The 23,670-nt window shown below is 41.8% G+C and overlaps 1 protein-coding gene across 4 annotated transcripts in view; it reads left to right on the top strand.

The window, feature by feature from the left end:
- GTF3C3 (general transcription factor IIIC subunit 3) overlaps positions 1–23,670 on the top strand; it is a 65,990-nt gene that overhangs the window by 17,056 nt on the left and 25,264 nt on the right. For all 4 annotated transcript variants that reach the window (XM_061608162.1, XM_061608161.1, XM_061608163.1 and 1 more), the window contains 8 exons: positions 5,638–5,743; positions 8,011–8,195; positions 11,555–11,678; positions 14,892–15,083; positions 16,211–16,376; positions 17,249–17,396; positions 18,448–18,520; positions 19,655–19,735. In XM_061608162.1, coding sequence (XP_061464146.1) covers positions 5,638–5,743; positions 8,011–8,195; positions 11,555–11,678; positions 14,892–15,083; positions 16,211–16,376; positions 17,249–17,396; positions 18,448–18,520; positions 19,655–19,735 — 1,075 coding nt within the window. The remainder of the gene's footprint in view (positions 1–5,637; positions 5,744–8,010; positions 8,196–11,554; positions 11,679–14,891; positions 15,084–16,210; positions 16,377–17,248; positions 17,397–18,447; positions 18,521–19,654; positions 19,736–23,670) is intronic.

Genomic DNA, 23,670 nt, shown 5'->3' on the forward strand with positions numbered 1-23,670 from the left:
CAGCTTACAAATATAATAAAAACAATAAAAATACACAATCAATATAAAAACATAATAAAAACACAAAATAGCAACAAACATAAAGTAAGTCAGGGCAGCAGCACGGTTAACCATAACATATACAATATATTTCAGAGATGTGGTGGGTGGGGAAAAACAAGCCAAAATGTTAGGAAAAGGAGTCTTTCACACCACATGCTCAGTTCTAAATACTGTTGCAGCAAGTTTTACAACTTCCTCCAGTATTCCACTGGTGCAGGCACTCAGACATTCAAAGTATCTGTATGTTTCTTAGGTTTTATAAAAGCAGAGCTTTGCTTAACTCAAAATTTCTCAACCACATCTACACAGGTTCCACCTCCATACTGAAAATGAAACTGGGCCTGGAAGTGTGCAACAACCCCACACATACCTTGCTAATTAGATTACCAATGCCAGGATGTCTGTCTTATCGACTACTCTCCTGCTCCCACACACACACCGGGCATCATGAAAGACCCAGTCCTGGGCTCAGAAAGAAAATAAATATCTGGTCCTCTTCAACGTATTGATAAGCCTCTTGTTTTAATTGAAATAATAATTATAAATTCATGTTCTTATCACTAATGGGAGTTAATTATCTTGCATATGCTGCTGTTGGTTCTATGGCTGTAACGGAGTGAGGTTAAAGATAAGTGAAATGGAAATAGGAAAAAAAACCACAGAAGGCAGTAACACTTTCCTAAATGTAATACCATACCAACCACAACAAGATTCCTATGAGTAAGGCAAAAAACTAAGCATCTCACAACCAGTCAGGATTCCTAACCAAAAACCAAAAATATGATAAATGAAGAAATATGTATATAAGCACGACTATCAAATATATTTATTATTTACACAAACTAAATATATTTATAGTGCAATCCTAAGTTTATTTATTCAGAAGCAAGTCCCAGCGTATTCAGTGGGGCTTACTCAAACAGGGACAGAACTGCAACCTCAAGTGATAAGCAACTTCATTCACACAACCCAAAATTCCGAATCATGCCACTTTACGCTGTTTTGCAACTGTTTATACTTGTTTTATGGTCATTGGATTTTAAATGGCTTTATTTCTTGTTGTGAGCTGCATTGGTTTCCAACCCTACCTCACAGGGGTGTTGGAAAGACTCCATACACGCACACGCACACACAGCAGATGTATAAATACATACAGCCCATATAATAGTTTATTGTCAAACCAGTTGGTCATTGGAGAAAAATCAGTATTAGTTTAAAAAAAAACAGTATTACTTTCCTACAGAATAAAAACTGTAATACCTAAGTAAGCCCTGCCTACTTGCTTTAAAATTGGACTGGAGACAGAAAGAGTTAGAACACAAACATAATTCTTTTTTACATTCACTCCAAAGTCCCATTGATTTTCAGCACATTCATAACCATGTCTACTCAAAGTAAGTCCTATTGAATTAAATGGGATTTACTTTGGGCATATGGGATTAGCATTACTTTTACAAAAAGCAAGTATTGGGAAAGTTTTCAAAACACTGCCCAAGCTCTGACTCCTGCACACAAGAGGAAAAAAACCTGAAATGTATATACTTACCCAATTTATGAGATTTTCAGATAAACGGGGGGGGGGGAAGGGGGTGAAACCACCATTTTGTTTTGCCTCAGCTCAATGAAACTGAAACACAATCCCTGATTGGTTGCAATGCTGAACGGGCGGGGTTAAAGCTACAAAGTGCTATAGTACAGTACTGTTTAAAGAAAGATTTAACAGTCGAGGGGGTGGCTGACGTTTTTATGTATATCTCGAGAACCGGACCACCTAGAAACTTATTTTTTTTTAATTAAAGCTGAGAATCCAGGCTACATAAGGGGCTAGCCGGGCACCGGGTGGCATGCATAGAATCCGGGTAAAACCCGGCTATCTGGGCAATATGGCAACCCTATCTATGGTAATCTTTGAACCCTGGCAAATGCCCAGCCTTCCTGTGCACAGGAGCCAGCCCTGACCTTGACTTTCACATCATGTGAGCAGTGAACACATTCAACCGTCTCACATATTATACTTGTTTATGTTAGCCTCCATACACCCCGTACTTTCCCTTTGTCAGCTCTAATCTTCCACAGGATAGGACGGCATTATGGGGGCAGTGGTCATCCTCTGCTTCCTGTGTGCTTTCATTAAGGTTGGAGAGAATGTCATATATTCAGTGTCAGACTCTATGATGAGAGCAGGACAAAATTAGTAAGTGGAGGATGCAGAGAGGGACACAAGATGGGCATTGGTGCTGTCTGTATTATAGAATGATAGCATTGTAGAGTTGGAAGGGGCCTATAATCCAACCCCCTACTCAGTGCAGGAATCCAAATTAAAGCATACCTGTCTCTTGGATGCCTCCAGTGTTGGAGAGCCCATCACCTCCCTGGGTAATTGGTTCCATTATCGTAACGCTCTAACAGGAAGTTTTTCCTGATGTTCAGCCGATTATTCCGTGTCCTGCATTCTGGATCGAGAAGAGATTGTGGCCCTTCTGTGTGTGGCAACCTTTCAAGTACTTGAAGAGTGCTACCATATCTCCCCTCAGTCTTCTCTTCTCAAGGCTAAACATGCCCAGTTCTTTCAGTCTCTCCTCACAGGGCTTTGTTTCCAGTCCCCTGATCATCCTTCTTGCCCTCTTCTGAACCTGTTCCTGTTTGTCTGCATCCTTCTTAATGTGTGGTGTCCAGAACTGGACACAGTACTCAAGACTAACCAATGCTGAATAGAGGAGAACTAGTACTTCATGCAATTTTGAACCTACTGTTACTTTTACTGCAGCCTAAAATAGCATTTGCCTTCTGCAGCAGCCACATCACACTGTTGACTCATATTCAGCTTGTGATCAACAACAATTCCAAGATCCTTCTCACGTTTAGTATCGCTGAACCAAGTATCTCCCATCTTAAAGCTGTGCATTTGGTTTCTTTTTCCTAGGTGTAGAATGTTGCACTTATCCCTGTTAAATTTCATTCTGTTGTTTTCAGCCCAACTCTCCAGCCTATCAAGATCCCTTTGAATTTTTGTTTCCAGGGTATTAGCTATCCCTCCCAATTTTGTATCATCAGATTTGATTAGCATTCCCTGCACCTCCTCATCCAAAACATTAATAAAAATGTAGAACACTCTGCCCAAGACTGAGCCCTGCAGTACCCCGTTCGTTACTTCCCTCCAGTTTAAGAAGAAACCTTTGATAAGCACTCCTTGAGTATGATTCTGTAGTCAACTGTGGATCCACCTGATAGTTGTTCCATCTATCGTGACATAGCATAAGTCAACAAGAGAAAGGAGGAGGTGAATCCTGGATATATGCAAGTGAAGTCTGGCAGTCTTAAATAAATTATGTTTGGACATGGTTAAGTTCTTACAGGCATTATGGAAGGAAAGAGCTCTGACAGCAGCCATGCCTTTCTTACATTGTGTAATTTTACCCTGAATCTTTGTGGACAAAATAATGCCAGATTCCCAAAACACACCTCCTATATCTCCAAGAAAAGACCCAAGTTCAGCTAGAATCAAGAACTGGTTCTTAAGTATATGGGTATTGTCCTGGAAACAGAAATCCATGTGGAAAGTCTTGTGTTACTTTTTCACATAGATTTTGGCAAGGCTTGCTGGACTAGTAGTAGTAATTTATTATTGCTTTTAGCCATAGGCCATCGCAAAATACAGCAATTATAAAACATCAACAGATAAACACAGCTAAAACCATTTACAAAACATTAAAAGCGTTAAAATCTTGGATATAAATCATGCGCAGCTTCCTAGCAGCCAACGCAAAGTTGGCCACGGAGACCGTCACCTGTTTAACATTATCGCTCAATAACGCCACTACCAGCTCCTGGGGGCATTTGCCTGGCGAAAGATGGAAGAGAGGGGCCAGGAATTTCTGTCTGGGGTTGTCATACAGCGGACAGTGCAACAAATAATGGGCGATGTATTCTACAGAGTTACATCCAAAAATACAACTCCGTTTCTCTAGTGGGATTCCTAGATATCTCCCATCTAAATAGGTGGAAGGAATCTGTTGGAATCGAAGTTCTGAGAAGGCTCTACATAATGGAGCATGTGTTAAGACCTCTAGGTACTGTGACTTAACATGATTAAGTTTGAGTTGAGGGTACCATGGGGAAAAGGAAGCTATTAAGATAGACACCCGGTCTCGGGCTGCATCCTGGTTGAAAATCCAACCCCTAAGGGCATGCGGACTAAGAGTCAAAAACTCCCCCAAGGGGAGATTGTACCACTCTAGCATTTTTTGGTAGTGAGAGGCCCATCCCCTATCTTTCAATTGCTCCTCCCAGCACTGTTTGGTAAGGGAAGAGTCGGGAGTCCCATGTAATCTGTGCCAGTATCTGAAGAAAGCCAAATCTATTCTGGCTGCCAGTGAGGGTAGGCCGAGCTCCGCTCTGAGATGCGCAGCAGGGGTTCCCGCGGGGAGCCCTAAGGTCTGTCTCAGGAACTTGTTTTGCAGGATTTCTATCTCCCGCTTTACAAGTTCCCCCCAGAGTTCCGCTCCATATAATATGGAGGCTAAATTTTTTGCAACAAAGACCTTGATCATTGGGCTGACCAGTTGGCCCCCTCTGACGTAAAAAAGCCTCCTGAGTTGTGCTGAGGATCTGGCACCAACAAATTTAATTGAGCTTAGGTGGGACTTCCAAGAAAGGTTCTTGGTGAAACAAATGCCCAAATATTTAAATAGGCGAAACTGTTCGTCGGGGTGTCCATTAAGGACCCAGTTTGCAATTGTCCTCTTCTTACCAAAGGTCATAATCTTAGTTTTGGTGTAATTAATTGTCAGGCGGTGCTCTGAACAATAGGTGCCAAGCCGGGTTAACATTCTTTTAAGTCCGATTTTATTTAGAGATAACAAAGCCAGATCATCAGCGTAGAGCAGGAGGGAGATCTTGCGGTTGCCGATGGAAGGGAGCAAAAAGAGGGAGAGGTCATTGCAGGAACAATGTCGTTTATGAAAAAATTAAATAAAAAAGGGGCCAAAATGCAACCCTGCTTCACTCCTCTTTTGATCTGAATTGCTCGAGTGAGAGTACCCTGCAGACCCAAGCGCACCTGCAAGGAATTGGCTTGGTGGAGAGACCGAATAAGATGAAGCAGTCTCTTATCAATATTGGTCTGGGCCATTTTTTGCCATAATAGCTCCCTATCTGCTGGACTAGTATACAAATCTTTAAAAGAATAAAGTGTCTTAAAAAGAAAGCTCTGGGGCTACATTTACACAGCCATTTTAGGGAATAGTGATAGATATGTTTGGTATAAACTATACCAAGATAGAGCTGGAAAAGGGGAAAGTATCTGTCTTATCCTTCCATCTTTCCTGGATGTTGTTCAGTACACATTTCTGTACATAATTGTAATGGAGCAATTTATTCAAGTGTGAGTAGGGTAGAACTTTGATAAACTTTTAATTTAATTTTAAATAATGGTTCCTTATTAAATTGTAAAATGAAGAGCCCAAGCTTAACTAATTACCTAAGACTCAGTTCTGTAGCTTATGCTGGTAAATGACTTTGCAACTGCATTCTGTATTGGCAGTAATATTATAAAATCCATCTTTTCTCTTCATCACATTTTGCTGATCCTTACAGGATGAAGAAAATGGACTTATTGAAGAAAATGCAGAAGACCCTGATGCTCCGTCCACATCTGGACAAAGAACATCTGCTGGGCCTCAGAGACACAATGAAGCAGAAGGTACATGTTAAATAAGCTTTTTTATGTATAGTTTATTTAGGTTTCAACATTATTACAATAAAACAATACAATCCCTTGTTCCCTCCCCCCACCCCTTCCCATCTCCCTTTGTCCTCATGCCCTTTTTTGTTTCTTTACATACATTTTCATTTCTTATAATCAGTTGTTTAATATGTTATGCAGTGTTCACTTCATATGCTCAGATAAGGGTTACAATAGATGAATCTCAATGTTTGCTGGGGTCCTGGGTAAACCTCCCACTTCCTCTAGTTGTACGTTTTACTCGGTGAAGGGGTTTAAACATGCCAATCATTGGATGTGTTCAGATGTAACATAAAGCCATTAACCATAGTTAAGCAAATTAGTGTGTGCACAAGTTCGCTGGCTTTTCTTTTCCCTTAATCAAGCAGGAAAGCAGACCAAGGAGCAACTTGCTTAGAGTTATGTCTCAACCAGTGCTTATGGTTTGTTTATTTCCAAACCAATCATAATTCAAAGCCAAAGTTTGTTCTTGGCTTCCCTACTGCGGTTTGTTTGGGAGAAGCAAACCATGTGTGCTAGTACTTACTTTGTATGCAAAAAGTCTTAGGTTTAGTCTCCAGGAAGGGCTGGGAAAGACCCCTGTCTGAATCTTGGAAAGCCGTTGCCAGTTAGTGTGTAGTAAGCAGTGTTTATAGACCACTTATGCTTGGATCTCCAGTGTGACACTGGCCAGAGCAACACCCTTAGGGCCTGTGATTATGAGGATTATATGGATTTATAATTATTAATATGGCTCTAGTGGGCATGTTAGCTCAGATTCTAATAAGAATTCACTAATAGGCAAAAAACCTTGCGGTTTAAGAGCATACCTATAGCCCACAGATATTTCTATCAAACTTTAAAAAGCAGGGAAATTGGGCAGCTATAGTGAATGCACCAGGGGAGATCTGACCTCCTCTCTGAGATATTGGACTGCCCTACAAATTGGTCAAAATGCAAACACAATTTGGTTTGGTCTTTCATAGTCCAATCCACTTGCTGTGTAGCTTGGAAGAATTTGGTAACGTGCCTTGTGACCTTCAATCAGAGTGGCTGACTGTTAAACCGGTCTGGCCACTGAAGCTCTGTCAGTGGAATAGAAATCTCCTCACAGCACCCTTCACAAACTACACTTCCCAGGATTCTTTGGGGGAAGCCATGACTGTCTCAAGTGAAATTAAAGTCTGGTGTGGGTGTGGCCCCCTGATTACCCAAGCCCAGCAGCTGTGAGTCTGGCTCTTAGAACACTGACAGTTGGTTCTTACTGAGCATGCCCGACACTGTCATTGGGTTCAAGTCAAAATGTCTTAAATTAATTAAAAATCAGCCAGACATTTTTAAACTTTTAAACTGCAGAAGATGAAGGTCAGTAATAGGATTACAGATACTCTGTGAACATGGCTGATTTTTAATGAATTTCAACAGATCATGAGAACTCTGTCAGAAAAAAGTCCAAAGGGGCTCTTGCTTTCCCCCCCTCTCTTTTTCCACTTTGAACTCCCTATTCTCTCTGACTGTTTTGTGTATTGCCATGAAAATTTACAGGGTTCTTGTGGCTGTATAATTATAATCAAGCAGCGATTGCCACAGGCATTGCTTTGTCCTAAACATCTTTGATGGGATTCTTGACGGCTCTCCCACTATATGAAAATGCTGAGGAAGGATCAGATAAATTCTAGAAAGCAAGTAACAAAACAGTAGGCTTTGCTTTTTCAATCATGGGCCTAGACTAGTGGGGAGGGACAGTTTACCTTATTAATGCTGGTAGGTGATCCTAAACAAAATCCTTTAGATTGGGAATGGGAAACCTGTGACTCTTCAGAAGTTGCTGGACTGCGACTCCCATTTTCCCTGATCAACAGCCATACTGGCTGGGGCTGATGAGAGTTGGAGTCCCAATAACTTCTGGAGGTCCATGTGTTCCCCATCCCTGTTTTGGACAGAAATAAATCTCCTTGCTATTGGGGACCTGAATTACCTCTGTCAATTCTATGCATGTTTACTTGGAATTTATTTGCTTAGAATTCATTCCCAATGTTACCTGTTGGGCTGATAAGCCATAGTGTGTTCGTTGTTTCCAGCCTCACTGCTTTAAATTCAGAAGGGTACCATCTGGCATGCATTAATAAAAATGCTGTAAATAAATACAGTTGCCTTTTTGACATCTTTCAATAAAGTCTTTCTATGATTCATTCATTCCTTTCGATTAATTAGTCAACATTGTAACTCTTTCTCTTTTCAACCAGAAGAGACATCAGATGGGGTCAGTAAATCTGTCCATCGAGTTTTTGCTTCCATGATGGGAGAGAATGAAGAGGAGGAGGATGAAGAAGAAGAGGATGAAGATGAAGAAATCTCTGAACAGCCTACAGCAGGAGATGTTTTTGCACTGGAGATGGTGCTTAATAGAGAGACTAAGAAAATGATGAAGGCAAGTATTTTAGGACTGAAGAACCTTTTCTGAAATTAATGGAGAAATGTGTGCTTTTCTGCACAGCACTGAAAGAGATACTCCAGTCCAGCAAGAGACGAAAGGAGGCTTCTCCTTATACAGCTGTTGCTAATATTTGTGGTCTTAATGGGCATGTATTCTGATATTATTTATTTATTAATATTTTATTATTTAGTTGCATTTCTAAACCGCCCTATAGCTAGCAGCTCCCAGGGCGGTGTACAACATGATAAAACCACAATATTTAAAATACAGCAATTGTGTATTGCGCAGACAATATAAACATTATATAAACAAAGTGAAAGAAAACTAAAAAAAATAAGATTAAAAGCTTAAATACTTTAAAATGTCTGGGTGAAGAGGTGGGTTTTTACCTGGCGCCGAAAAGATGACAGAGAAGGCGCCAGGCGTATCTCATCTGGGAGGGCATTCCATAATTCGGGAGCCACCACCGAAAAGGCCCTAGATCTTGTTACTGTTCTCCGGGCCTCTGTATGGGTTGGGACCCGGAGAAGGGCCTTAGACGTCGAGCGGAGTGAATGGGTAGGAACATAGTGGGAGAGGCGTTCCATCAGATATTGCGGTCCAGTGCCGTTAAGGGCTTTATAGGTAAGGACCAACACTTTGAATCTGGCCCGGAAACATATTGGAAGCCAGTGCAGTTGGGCCAGAATAGGTGTTATGTGGTCGAATTTCTTCATCCCAGTAAGAACTCTGGCCACAGCATTCTGCACTAGCTGAAGTTTCCGAATCGTTTTCAAAGGTAACCCTACGTAGAGAGCATTACAGTAATCCAATCTAGAGGTTACCAGAGCGTGAATAACTGAGGCTAGGTTCTCCCTGTCCAGATAGGGTCGTAGTTGGGTTACCAGCCGAAGCTGGTAGAACGCATTTCGTGCCACCGAGGCTACCTGGGCCTCAAGTGACAGAAGCGGATCTAATAAGATCCCCAAACTACGGACCTGTTCCTTTAGGGGGAGTGTAACCCCATCTAGGACAGGTCTGACATCAACCATCTGAGCAGAGGGCCCCCCAACTAGCAGCATCTCAGTCTTGTCAGGATTGAGCTTCAGTTTGTTTGCTCTCATCCATTCCATTATCGCGGCCAGGCAGCGGTTCAGTACAGCAACAGCCTCGCCTGAAGAAGATGAAAAGGAGAAATAGAGCTGTGTATCATCAGCATATTGCTGGAAATGCACTCCATAACTCCTGATGACCTCACCCAGCGGCTTCATATAGATATTAAAAAGCATGGGGGACAGAACTGAGCCCTGCGGGACCCCATACTGGAGCACCCAGGGACTCGAGTAGTGTTCCCCAAGCATCACCTTCTGGAGACGATTCCCAAGATAGGAGCACAGCCACCACCAAGCAGTGCCTCCAACTCTTAACTCTGCGAGTCGCCCCAGAAGGATACCATGGTCGATGGTATCAAAAGCCGCCGAGAGATCAAGGAGAACCAACAGAGTTACACTCCCTCTGTCTTTCTCCCGACAGAGGTCATCATACAGGGCGACCAAGGCTGTTTCTGTACCAAACCCCGGCCGAAAGCCGGATTGAAATGGATCCAGATAATCAGTTTCATCCAAGAGGGCCTGGAGTTGGTGAGCGACCACGTGCTCTAGAACCTTGCCCAGAAATGAAACATTTGCTACCGGCCTATAGTTGTTAAAGTTATCAGTGTCCAAGGAGGACTTTTTTAGGAGCGGTCACACTACCGCCTGTTTCAGGCAAGGTGGGACCACTCCCTCTCGTATTTCATCGTATTTCATCCTCATCGAATTGGTTGAGGGGGGAGTCTCATCCCTCTCTGGAGCCACTAGTTGTTGCACATGACTAGAGCTTGGTCAGCCACGGTATTTAATATTAAATTCCCATTGGAGATCTTCTATGATGTTTCGTTATCTCCCTTGAGCCTGATTTGTTTGTGCTTTAAGAACTTACTGCTGATTTGCAAACTTCCATGAGAGAGTCTGATTAAGATTGGGGTGGGGAGGAGTTCACCCTGTCATGAACCTGTAATGTTCATGAGGTATTAAAAATTTAATAGCAATACTTTGGCGCCAGCAAGGGACTCTGGGAGATGGTTACAGTTAGAAAAGACAAGCCTTTGCCAATTTGCAATTCTGAGTTTCACTTCCCAGCTGAAGACGGTTAGAGAAGCCTTAACAAGCTGCACCTGTTTATCTTTGCTGATTAGCAAGTGCCTGGTACCCAAGGTCATCCTTGGCCTGTATAGTTGGAAAACACAGTTGGGAGGGGGGCCCGCAAGGCGCGAAAATGTGAGAAACATCGAGAAGAACGTTACATCAGCCAATTCCTGATTGGTCAATTAATTTTGGACCGTTAGGATCCTTTTCCTTTAAGTATAGGGCTAGAGACCCATAGCTTTTGTTCTCTGTTCTCTGCCTATGCTGACTGGCACCAGAGTTCCAAACCTTTCTGCCTTATGGTTCCAGGGGTTGCTTATGGGAAGGCAACCTATGTCTGGTTCCATTGCTTTATGTTGAACATCCATCTCTCTTAGGAGAGGTGCCACGCAACCAACTACCTCGTGTGTAAGTAGTTAGGTGAGTTAGTTTGTTATTTTCTTGTTGTGTGTATGAATTCTCTTGTAAGAACCTAAATCCCTGTTGGGTGAATGGTCTTAAAGGATTACTTGCTGCTATATTTTATGTGCACTTATATATCTGAATAAAGCTACTTCTATTTAACCTGGTGTGTTCATTGAGAGAAGGGGTGGTTCTGGATTCAGTACCTTGACCAATCTCAGTCACTAACTACCAAAGAGGGTTGAGAAGTTAAAGGCTTAGATTTTAAGTGTTAAACCAGAGGTGCCTGGCAAGGAGTGTAACTGTGACTCTTGCCTTTTAGGACCTTGGTTTTATATATCTTCTGGGCTCAGAGATCCCCTGGCTCTGAGTGGACCAGTATACAGGGGTGGTGGCAGCCTACCTTCTACCTTGCAGGGTTGTTGTGAGCGTACACAGCCTTGGCAAGGGTGAATTAATAGTTTTTTGGTTCCAGTCTCATTTCCCTAAGGGTGGGGGTTTGAGCCTGATGCATGAACCCAGTACCTTGGGGGTCTGGGGGGCATGACACACCCTAAATTTTAACTTTGTTTTCTGAGTCATTTATGGAGCCATGCACTAAACTTAACTAAAATTCTGGCATCAAACTAAAATGCCACAATTTAATCCATTTAATAGAACCCTCAGTTTAAGCATCATGCTTATTAGGAAAAGGATACTGAATATCTCATTGGAAGCAGTTAATACAACTTGACTTAACCATCCAAAAACATTTTTGAAATAAACTGCTGTTAATCTTTTTACTAGGAAAAACGGCCCCGCAGTAAATTGCCTCGTGCCTTGAGAGGCCTCATGGGTGAAGCTAACATTAGGTTTGCTCGAGGTGAACATGAAGAAGCCATTCTGATGTGCATGGAAATCATAAGACAAGGTATCTTTAATACAAGGAGTGCAGTGTATATGAGTGCTGCACTATAAAATAAACATTAGCAACAGATATTGTATTTGAACACCTCTATTTGTATATAAAGGGTCCCACTGACCTCGTAACATCTATTGTATTGGCATATCTAATTCTATTAGTTGTGATCCAAGGAGGTCCTCAGCAGCATGCAGTGAGTCCCTGCAGATCCTCTGAGGTTTTTCTATTTATTTTCTGTCTACAGCTCCTCATATTTTCTTGGCTGTCTCTCCCAAAATTTCCCAGAGATTGCCTTAAGAACAGATTGGCTCAAAAGCCCTGGTGTGTATGTGTTTTTTTGTACAACTCTGTGGATTTTCATAATTGAATTTAGACAGATTGTATACTTATGTTTATTCTTTAATCCTATATTATAATTGTTAACAGGAAGTGACCTGACTCTTCTTGTAATATTATAATATACCCATTAGTAGACTTGCGAACTACTCAGTGTTAAATATATATATATATATATATATATATATATATATATTATTTATTACTTATTGAATTTATAGGCACCCTTCCACCCAAAGGAGCCCAGGACAGCAAACACATCAGCCAAACAATTTAAGAACAACAAAAGTTTTCTGAAAACAAAAACATCCATAAAACAGTTACAGTTAAAATATTCTAAAAGCAGATAAAAACATGCTTTATCTAGTGATCTTTGGGTTGCCAGGAACAGTCTCCAGCTATCAAATGCCTAGGTAAATAGGAATGTTTTCAAATTCCTCCTAAAAGTCAATAATAATGGAGATAGACATCCCTCACCAGAGAGGGCATTCCACAAACAGGGAACCACCACTGAAAAGGCCCTATCACGGGTGAATGCCAGCTGGGCAGACTTGGGTGGCCACACCATCATTGAGGCTTCACCTGCTGATCGTAGGATTTCCCCCCACCTTTCAACCATCTGGTCTTCAGGCAGCTTATAGCACTTATTTAAAACATTATCACTTCTCAGGATACAAATAACTTAAAATAAGATATGGTATAAAACATGAGGGAGCACAAAACAGCAAATTCAAATACTGTTTGGAGTTTAGGTAAATAAAATCTTTTTAACTGGTGCAAAATGTTAATCAGGCCAAAATCTGGCCTATTGTTAATCAGGGGATCCTATTAGGGTCCATGCACACTTGGCCAAATTATGCATCAACCATTGGATTCAATTCTGGTTCACTTTTGCTCAATAGCAATTCAGTGGAACAGGGAGGAAAACACAATCCATGACTCGAAACCACAAATTCAAAACTTATAACCGAAAAAACACATCGGTTTATTAAAATTCAAACCTTAATGGTAATGAAATGATAAACAATAAAACAACATTGTATTGGAAATGCAATACAGAATATATAATGAAACAAACATTTGCATAAACTTAATGGTGCTATAGGAATGATAGCCTGAACTAACTGAAAAAGGGTTTAGAAGTATGCTTAAGCCAGTTAATTGTTAATGATAATATGAGCCAGTAATATCATAATAGAAATATGCACTAGCAACATGAGGTGTGCAATTGAAATAATAATTACAGAGAGCATTTTTGAATGATTAAATGATAATTAATCCACCTAACTCCCTCCAATCCTACTACTTTTAATATATTTTCATTATAAATTGCCTAGACCAATATTTATTATTTATTTAGTAGATTTATATCCTGCCCTTCCTCCTAGTAGGAGCCCAGAGCGGCAGAAAAAGTATCAGGTCATTGCAATTTGAGATTGACCTCCTGATGCAACTGTAGCACCATCCTCTGTGGTGAAAACCTCTGTCCAGACTAGGCAGGCAGGCAGCAGCTATGTCTGTTGGATGATGATGATGATGATTACATTTATAGCCCACCTTTCCTTTAAGGAGCTCAAGGTAGCATGCATGGTTCTTCCCTCTCTCCATTTTATCCTCACAACAACCTTGTGAGGTAGGTTAGGCTGAGATATGGCGATTGGCTCAAGGTCACCCAGCAAGCTTCATGGCTGAGTGGGGATTTGAACCCTGGTCTCCCCGGTCCTAGTCCAACACTCTAACTACAACACCACACTGGCTCTCTAGGATAAGGATAGGATCCTATCTTTATCTGATAGGATAAAGGAAAGTATAGTTACCAATGCAGATGCTGTTCAGGCCTATTTAGGCCTTAAGTCCTTCAACACAGTGTGCAAAACTGGAAGCAGGCCAGGAAAAAAAGTAATCCAAAAGGCAAGAAAAATCTAAAACCCCTCAAATTTAAATACACTTTTGTAATAACCAGCATACCTAGTCAGGAGGTATGAATTAGCCAATAAATTTACATTAATTTCAATATTTGTGGGTGGATCCCCATAATACATAGTCCATGCGTAGACTATGAATTACCATAATCCATGTGGCAGGGGGACAAAGAGCAGCATTTGACACCCCTGCATCAATGATTTTCCATTGGTACCATTGATACAATTTTATCTCAACTTACACACACATGTAATTTTTTCACTTGGATATTCTTTTGACTGTTGGGCAACTCTGTACCAGTTTCTTATCAGAAGCTCTTCTTGCTGGTAGCATAAAGGGACGATGCTTTGCAGGCATCCAAGCCACTTTCCAACCAAAAATGACACACACAGCAGAAAAGTGTCATCCGTCTTGGTTTATCATGCCTTCAGCATGGCTCTAGTCTGTGCATCCAGACTGCCATATGCAAGCCTAATAGGCACTGAATTGACACAAGAAGAAGAAGAATGTAGGCAAACAGATTCGTGAAAAGCCATCTCAGGTAACTATCCACTTCTTCTCTCAAGGCTGGACATCACAAGAGTTCTGCTAGTTCAGGCCAAAGGCTCATCTACTTCAGCATCTTGTTTTTACAGTGGCCAGCAAGATACCTGTGGGAAGCTCACAAGCTGGACTTGATTGAAACAGCGCTCTCTCCTCAGAGCATCAGCTGAAGATCTTAACAATTTGGCAGGTTCACACCGGAAGAAGTGGCCCTTCTGATACCTTATGAGTCCCATACCGTTTAGGCTTTTTTGGTCAAAACTAGCTCTTTGAACTGCATTCAGATACAAATTAGTAGACAATGGATGCTTAAGCAGTGCCAAAATATGTTCAGTCCATGTCATATGTACTAAAGTTATACAGAGATGCAAATTTCTTTAAGTTGGTTAAGATGCTAACACTTTTTTTTGTTCTGAGCAGCGCCTCTTGCTTATGAGCCATTCTCAACTCTTGCCATGATTTATGAAGACCAAGGAGATATGGAAAAATCTTTGCAATTTGAACTGATTGCCGCTCACTTAAACCCCAGTGACACTGAGGAGTGGGTTAGGCTAGCTGAAATGTCACTTGAGCAGGACAATATTAAACAGGCTATCTTCTGCTATGCAAAAGGTAAACTAATGAATTTTAAATAAATTGAACATAATTTAATGACATTTGCTTTTCTGGTATCCATTGATTGTTTTGCATAATGTACCACTACATTTCTATTAGCTGTTAGAATTTGGTTGTTAGCGGTGTTGTTGAACCTATTTTTACTGACACACTTTGGATGACCATAGCTTAGCTTAATAAACCAAGATATGTGCAAGGTTTTTGCCTGGGTACACACTTTAATAGACAGTAAATTTCCAGCTTAAAACTATGATTACTAACTGCAGAACAAGCCAGGATCTTCCTGGTTTGTTCCCAAACCATTGACCATAGTTTCCTCATTTGGACTAAATGGAAAACTGGTACAGACTTCTTGGCTTATTGAGGCAGGCCACGTGGCAAAATGTTTGTTCTTATCTTTTCTTATTAAGGTCAGAAGTGATTGTCAGAATGTGGCCATTATATAGTTAGATACAGGGTAGCATACAAGTTTAGTTGGTTTAGCTAATAGGCATATCATCAAATCTTTCTCTTAGTATTATGACATGATAAAATGACGCATGGGAGCTGATCCATGGTAGCAACTTCATATATTAAGGGAGCTGCTGATAGGCTACAAGACAGTATGAAATGTGTAAACTTGCCCTTCTTCCAGTAGGCCACCATTCTTCTATAAAGCTTCATTTCCAAATTCTTTAAATGAAATCCTGTGGGGAAAAGATATTTATAGCGATACAAAGATATACAATTTGTGTGTGTGTGAGAGAGAGTGAGAGAGAGAGAGTGTGTGTGTAAGTGAGAGTGAGTGAGAGAGAGAGTATGTGAAAAGCCACCTGACATAAAATGCATTGGAACATAAGAATTGCTTTGCTGGATCAGATCAATCTATTAGTCAAGTCTAGCATTCTGTTTCCAATGGAGATCCGCCAAGTGCTTTTGTGTGCTTACCACTTGACAGCATTTGATACTCAGAGGTATAGTGCTTTGGAAAATTAATGTTTTCACTTAGTATACTATAAGAAGAAGTTTCCTCAGGCTCTAAAAATCTGATTTTGTCTCTATTTGTCTTGACAGAATTCTGTTTTTTAATTATCATAATTATTATTATAACATCAAGTATTATAATGTCTCTTCTATTTTTCCAGCTCTGAAGTATGATCCTACTAATGTGCGTTACTTGTGGGAACGATCAAGTCTCTATGAACAATTGGGGGAACATAAACTGGCCATGGATGGCTATAGGCGCATTTTAAATCTTCTGACGCCTTTTGATGGAGATCGCTTTATGCATCTGGCTAGAGATATGGCAAAGTAAGTATTTAGTAGAACACGTAAGCCATGCTGAAGTGAAACGTTGCATCACTACTGGTGTGTGTTCCAGTGCTGGGCACAGTACAGGACACAGAAATGAGATGTTGTCAGTACTTTGAAAGAAATGGAATGCCAGCAGCTGTACCAGTGCAATGGGATAAAATGTGTTACTGTAATATTACAGTGGCACTGGAGGCAAAAGGATGGCATCAGTTTTTGGGATTGAGATGCCAGGAAGGCAAGACAGAGGTGAAGGAGGTACATAGTGTTTGATAATAGATGAATGACAAGAGGGCCCAAGGGTATTAGCAGGTAGAACAGAATGGATTTTATTTATTTTAGTAAGTTTATATTTTACCTTTTGTTGCATGATGGAACTCAAGGCAGCAAAAGTGAGATGCCCAGGTGTTCTCCCATCCAGGCACTGACCAGACTCAAGCCTGCTTAGCAAGGTTTGTCCCCTCAGACTATGCCCCGATCCTGTGGGATGGGAACAGTTTTATAGAAATGGGCTTTCAGAGTGATGGCTTAAAACAGAAGGCTATTCCATCGTAAGAAGGAACTAGTATTGGAGAAGTCATAACATTTGATGGAAATATGCAGAAGTGGATGAAATTTAAGGACACTAGTGGTGAAGATGGACACACTTTCAGTCTCTGAGGTTATTCGGTGGAAGGCCACAGTCTACAAGCTTAGTCAACAACAGTTAACATGACTTGCATAAATCTTGCATGAACGCATGATAGGTGTTTTTCATTGGGGGGATTTTGTTTTACTGCTTCTCCACAGACTTCTCTAATGCTTTATACACTGTATTTAATTTTTGAAAAGAATTGTCAGTGTTATTGTCCCGTTACTGCTGTTTCCCATAGGAGCTATTATGAAGCCAACGATATCACGGCTGCTATTGAGATCATGGAAGAAGCCTTTAGCAAACACCAGAACCTGGTATCCATGGAAGATGTGAATACAGCTGCTGAGCTGTATATTTCTAACAAGCAGTATGATAAAGCTTTGGCAGTAAGCACGATAGATTAATTTCCTGTAAGGGCTTGCTGTGTTAGGCACATTAGAAGAGGCAGAATATCTACCTGTCCTTACATTTACATCCTGCCTTTCTTGTTTTAAGGGACCCAAGCCAGCCAAGGCAGTCTGTGTGCTTCCCAGACGGTTTGCCATCCAGGCACTGGCCAGACCCAGGCTTCCTTAACTCCAGCAAGTTGGTAGCCCTGTGTGCCTTCAGACCATACCCTTTTTTTCAGGTCTTAAGCTCCCCATCCGAAATGCACAGTAGTAATACCTGTAAAAAATTAATACAACATGTCCAAATAAAACCCATTTATGGCTGAACTAAACTGTATTCTGACCGTTAAATTACAGGCTAAATAAATGGCTTTTACTAGCTTCCAGAAGATTCTCGAGTTTTAACAATTCTCCAGACGAGGGAGTTGAACAACTGTGCAGTAGTCAGGAGGAGTGCTTACCTTTGTGCCCTCGCTGGCATAGTTGGTACTGTTAGTACAGCATTCTTGGTCAAACTCAGGACAGGTTGCTGTCCTTTAGTTATGTTGAGCCTGAGCCGTCATCTAAGAGCTAAATTGGATGTTCAAGGGAACACATGGTACAGGCCTCCATACAACCACGCGGTTCTTGGAATCTCTGGTAGTGAGTGTGGTGGGATTGCATACCTCTACGCTTGTCCAACTTTACTTGATTACATGGCACTTTCACACAGTGATCCTCTGCATACATTCCGAGTTGGTGTAGTCTTACAATGGGACTGTACCATTAGCTTTCTTGAATAGTTAAATTTCCTCCAGGAGCAGCTGGTTTGGTGGGGCAATGCCACAGAGCTGCCCTCCTGACAGTGGCATTGCTACCACTTATGAGGGGGGGTGTCGGTCAGGTTGGGGCTGTGCGGTATGTCCTCGTTGCTTCCTTCCCCCCCTTCAGGTAAACTGCTGCACACCTGATTACCTCTTCAGTTTTAGTTTAACACTTTTTTTCCTTTTTAAAAATATATATGAGACTAGTTTCATTTTCAAATGTCAAGAATTGTTTCTATTTTTAGGTTATTACAGATTTCTCAGGTATTGTACTTGAAAAGAAAGAGACACAAAGAGATTCTTCTGCAGAGAATCAAGGTATTGGGGTTATTGGATACCACTGTAGTAAGTAAGCTCTCTCTGTCATTCATAAGATTAAGTACTAATCTTAAGTATCTAGATCTTTTGATGAAGCTTAAAGACATATCACTAAATTCTCCGTAGCATTATGTCTGTTCACATTTGCCTTATTATTTTGCCCTTGAACAAACTAAGGGATGTGGAAACACATTTGAACTAGAATGCCAAATTTCTGGCTGTTCTTCACCTCTGTTAGATGAATTATTTATTATCATCACCATCATTTTACAGGGGCATGGAATTTTAATTATTACCTTTAGAGTGCCTGTGTACAGAGCAGTAGATCCAGACTTTTATGTCATTTGCAGGAAAGGAACTTGTGTGTGTGTGTGGGGGGGCTGTCTGGGAATTTTATTTCAAGTGCCTTCAGAATTCAGTGTCCTTCAGTTTCTAGTATTTTTCTAGAACTAACTCAAGTTGCTGCAAAACAGGCTTCACAATTTGCTTGTTAAATGTGGATCTGATACTGCACTGCCTCCAGATACAAAACTTCTTTTTGCTTTAAGGAGTAATTGGGATGCAGGCTTTCAGCTGCCCTGGGTGACTTTATGGTGCAGAGCAAACTGACTTTATGGTGAAGGGTAGATAAAAATCCAGTTCTTATTATCCTGTTTCTCTCCCCACACCCTCCCAATTAATGGTTAAATTGGATTTTAACTCTTATTTTTGGCTTTTTGGCACTGGGCTTTTCTACACATCATTTGATTAGGTATATTTTCCTGTTTGGTTTGAGCCCCCTTCAGGGGCTCACGTCAAGTGTGAAATAAACATGTGAAGGATAAGCACTCTAGTTTGTGGAAGGTGACTGTCTGAAGTGGGGAGTCTCCATGAGTTCTTGAGGTTCCCTGCTTCAGACAGCCGCCCTCCAAGAACAGTGATGTAGGATATAGCTAGCATGCTTGTCTCTATGGCCCCCTCACCCTCATACATTTACTTAACACTTGTGAACCGCTTAACGTTGTTCTCATAAAGATTCCAGCGTTGTGGCTAGCTATATAAAAAACTGATCAAGCAGAGCAGCTGAATTAGTAATTCTAGGTTTGCTGAAGAATGTTCAGAAAGTGAATATCTTTTTTTTCCCTCCCCCCAAAGTGAAGGAGACAGCAGAAAGGCAGGAGGGTCAAGAAGTGATGACCGATCGGCAAGATCTTGCAGCTGAAACCAGTTCTCCTTGTAAGCAAGTTACTTTCAAAAATACTATACCTCTGCAATCTGTAAATATAGGTTCTTGGAGAGAAAAGTGTCAGTGGTCCTGTTTGAGGAATTATTATTCACTAATAGGCAAAAAAACCTTGCGCTTTAAGATAGTACCTACAGCCAACAGATATTTCTATCAAACATTGAATGAATGAATAAATTTATTTCGGTCCATGACCAGCAGATCTATCAAACATTAAAAAGCAGGGGAAAAGGGTAGCTGTAGTGAATGCACCAGGGGAACAGGAGACCTGACCTCCTCTCTGAGATATTGTACTGCCCTACAAATATGTCAAAATGCAAAGGCAATTTGGGTTGGTCTTTCACAGTCCAATCCACTTGCTGTGTAGCTTGGAAGAATTTGGTAATGCGCCTCTGAGCATATGGTGAGTTGTAGCAACACCTGTGATCTGCAAAGATGGAGAATTACATTTTTGTATGTTTGTTGGTGTTCTTCTTACTTTGCTTCTTTCCTGTATTACTACTGTTTCTACAGAGAATCTAACCTAGAAATTATATTATTCATCCTAGAAATCTGTGTCAAATTTATTTTTATTAATTTCAAAGCCTTTTTATTGGTGAATGTCATATGACGGTGAAGACAGCCTTTTGTGTTTCAAATTGGAGGTTATGCTCTATTTCTGCAGTTTGATGTAAAATCAGACTGATTACACTATGTTGCTACTTCAGCAATGACTCTAGCTGTTGGAAAAAACAAACTTGGCCTGACCAAGATGCATGTTTTCAGCCTGCTAAACCACTTCATTTAAGGCAAGATGGGCACGGTAAATTAAAAACATAGATCACACCTAGAATTTTGCTAGAATATATTTCACCTCCCACTGTTTTATCTTGTGCAAAGTGAGACATTCCTCATGTCCATTGGAGACTATTCAGCAGAACAGTCAGTGCCATTACTCCACAATTGTTTTTGGAGTTTTTTTAGTGTAAATTTTGCAAAGTGTTGCTGTACTTCACAGAAGCAAAAGGAAATGATTCACTATAGGAAACTTTACTAAAACTGCAAACTAAATCAAACATATTTAAAGTGAGTATCTGAACTATATCAACTGTCTTAATATAGTTGCTTCCTCCCTGCTAAAACAAGATCAGCACAACACATGTCTTGTTTCTGTTATTTGGGCTGACTGCATGGTGTTGCCATCGCTCACCATATGCTCAGGGGCACGTTACCCAATTCTTCCAAGCTACACAGGAAGTGGATTGGACAGTGAAAGACCAACCAAAATTGTGTTTGCATCTCTACAAATTCATAGGGCAATACAATAGAGAGGAGGTCAGGTCTCCTGCTACCCTAGTACATTCACTAGAGCTGCCCAATTTCACTGGGGAGGGGAGAAGGAGGAAGGATAGGGGAGGAGGGGAATGGGAGCAGGCAGGAGAGGGAAGGGAGGAAGAGGGCAGGTTTGGTCATTTGCAAGCTTATTGAGTTCAGTGGGATTTACTCCCATGCAATCATGGTATGGATAGGTAAAACTCACCGTGGAGGAGGGGGAGGGGAGAGGAGAGGAGAGGAGATGGGAGGGGAAGGAGGAGGAGGGGGGATTGGAAGGGGATGGGGAAGGGAGGGCCAAAGGAATGGGGGAAGAGGGAGGGGATAGGCTAGAGAAGGAGGGGAGGGCATGTTTGATCATTTGCATACTTTTTGAGTTAATTGGGATTTAGTCCTGTGCAATCATGCTTAGGATAGGTGAAACTGACCTGGGGGATGGGCAGGAAGGCGAGGGAGAAAGGGGGAGGGGAGGAGATTGGGTGGATGGGCACTGAGCAGAGGGGAAGCCCCTTTCCTTCCCAAAAGGAAAACATTGTGAACAGTATCATTGTTTTTCAGGGTTTCCCCTACCTTTTTATTCTACAGCAGGCACATGTAGCCTCCCACCCAAATTTAAACCAAAGCCGTCCGTGGCCACATCCACACTAGGCCTTTATTTCACTTTAGACAGTCATGACTTCTCCCAAAGAATCCTGGGAAGTGTAGATAGTGAAGGGTGCTGAGAGTTGCTAGGGGATGTCCTGTCCCCCTCACAGAGCTACAATCCCCAGAAGAGGGGCTGACTGTTAAACCACTCTGGCCACTGGAGCTCTGTTAGGGGAATAGGAGTCTCCTAACAACTCTCAGCACTCTTCACGAAGTACACTTCCAAGGATTCTTTGGGGGAAGCCATGACTTGGTTGCTGTAAACTGTCCAGAGAGCTTCGGCTATGGGGCGGTATATAAGTGCAATGAATGAATGAATGAATGAATGACTGTCTCAAGTGAAATAAAGGTCTGGTGTGGGTGTGGCTGTGATTAGCCAAGCCGAACAGCTGTAAGTCTGGCTTTTAGAAAACTGACAGCTGGTTCTTACTGAGCATGCCCATGGTTACCATTGACTCCAATGCTAAATTTCTTAAATTAATTAAAAATTGGTGAGGCATTTTTTTCAAGTTTTAAACTGCAGAAGATGAACGTCAGAGTATGGGGCAAGGTCAGTTATAGGATTACAGGTACTCTGTGAACAGGGCTGATTTTTCATTAATTTCAACAAATTATGAGAACACTGACCGAAAAAAGTGCAACAAGGGTCTGGTGTTTTCTCTTTCTCTTTTTCCACTTTGAACTCTTGATTCTCTCTGACTGTTTTGGGCATCGCCATAAAAATTTACAGGGTTGTTAAGCAAATGTTTCTGAGTTCAGGACTATAAGTTTTATAAGGTTTTGTTTTGAAATGAGCTTATGCAAATAATCAGAATGGCATGGGGGGTAGTTTCAATTTAACATAGCGGAATGCAAAAAATCCATGCTGGCTCTAGTATACAGCCGCTCTTGTGGCTGCATAATAAATCACAAGTGTGTGCACTGCAAATTTTCCATAGGAGGTGGGCCATCACCGTGGGAATAGTTCCACCTATCGTGCGAAGGCAAGAATGTTTTTGAAGTCAAGACTAGGGACGTCATGCCCCTCCCACTCTCCAGTTCATTCTTGCCTTCGTACGAACAAGATTGGAATTTCACGTAGCATTTAGCTAAGTCTCGTATTTGTTTGTCTATTTCTCTTTAAAGCCTTTTTTCCGTTTTTTGTGTCTAGCCTACTGAGGATCCCCTCAGAGACCGCGGCTGCGGCTCTCTTCCCCCTTTCCTCAGAGCTATTTAATTTCTTTTATTTCCTTGACTGGGGGCTCCCCCTGAGACCGCGGCTGCGGCTCTCTTTGTTTTGGCAGTTTCAGCCCCCTCCCCCCCCCGGCTCTGTCGTATCCGTAGCCAGGGGGCTCCCTCAGTGACCGCGGCTGCGGTTCTCTTTTTGATCGCTTTTGATCGCTTGTGAGGGAAGGGGAATCCCCCTCCCTCCCCCCCCTGATCGTTGCCGCGGCTGCGGCTGATCCGATCTCAGCGGGAGCTTGCAGCTGCGGCTCCCGCCGTTACTCCTTTACCTCAGATCGCCCTCGCTACGTGGCTTAAATCCCACTGCGAAGGGCTTTACAGACCGCGACGGCGGCTCTCTCTGCGGCGGCTGCCGTTTTTTCCTCTACCTGCTTCTTCCAGAGTTTTTCCAGAGCCGCTGCGGCATTCGGCGAGTCCGTGCTGGGCAGCCCTTCCCACAGTTCGCTTCCGACGGCCGCCATTGCTCCTTCTCCCTCCGCCCCCTTTTGATCGTTTTTTCCCGCCCGTTTTTCCGGGCGCCATTTTTTTTTTTGAAATTCAAAATTCCCGCCTTTTTTGTTACCATTTATTAAGCATCGGATACCTCCCCTGCAGGCTATCTATCTGTATGTTTGTGTATATGTGCTGCTGACAAACTTACACAAGGCTGATTTACACACATTTTTACTGTGGCTGTAATCCTTGTGGCTGAATTATATTATCAAGGCTGGAGCTCCAATCCTAGTGGGCTGGATTGTATTATCAAGGC

Source organism: Rhineura floridana, chromosome 2 (genome assembly GCF_030035675.1).
Source record: "Rhineura floridana isolate rRhiFlo1 chromosome 2, rRhiFlo1.hap2, whole genome shotgun sequence".
Lineage (NCBI taxonomy): Eukaryota > Metazoa > Chordata > Lepidosauria > Squamata > Rhineuridae > Rhineura > Rhineura floridana.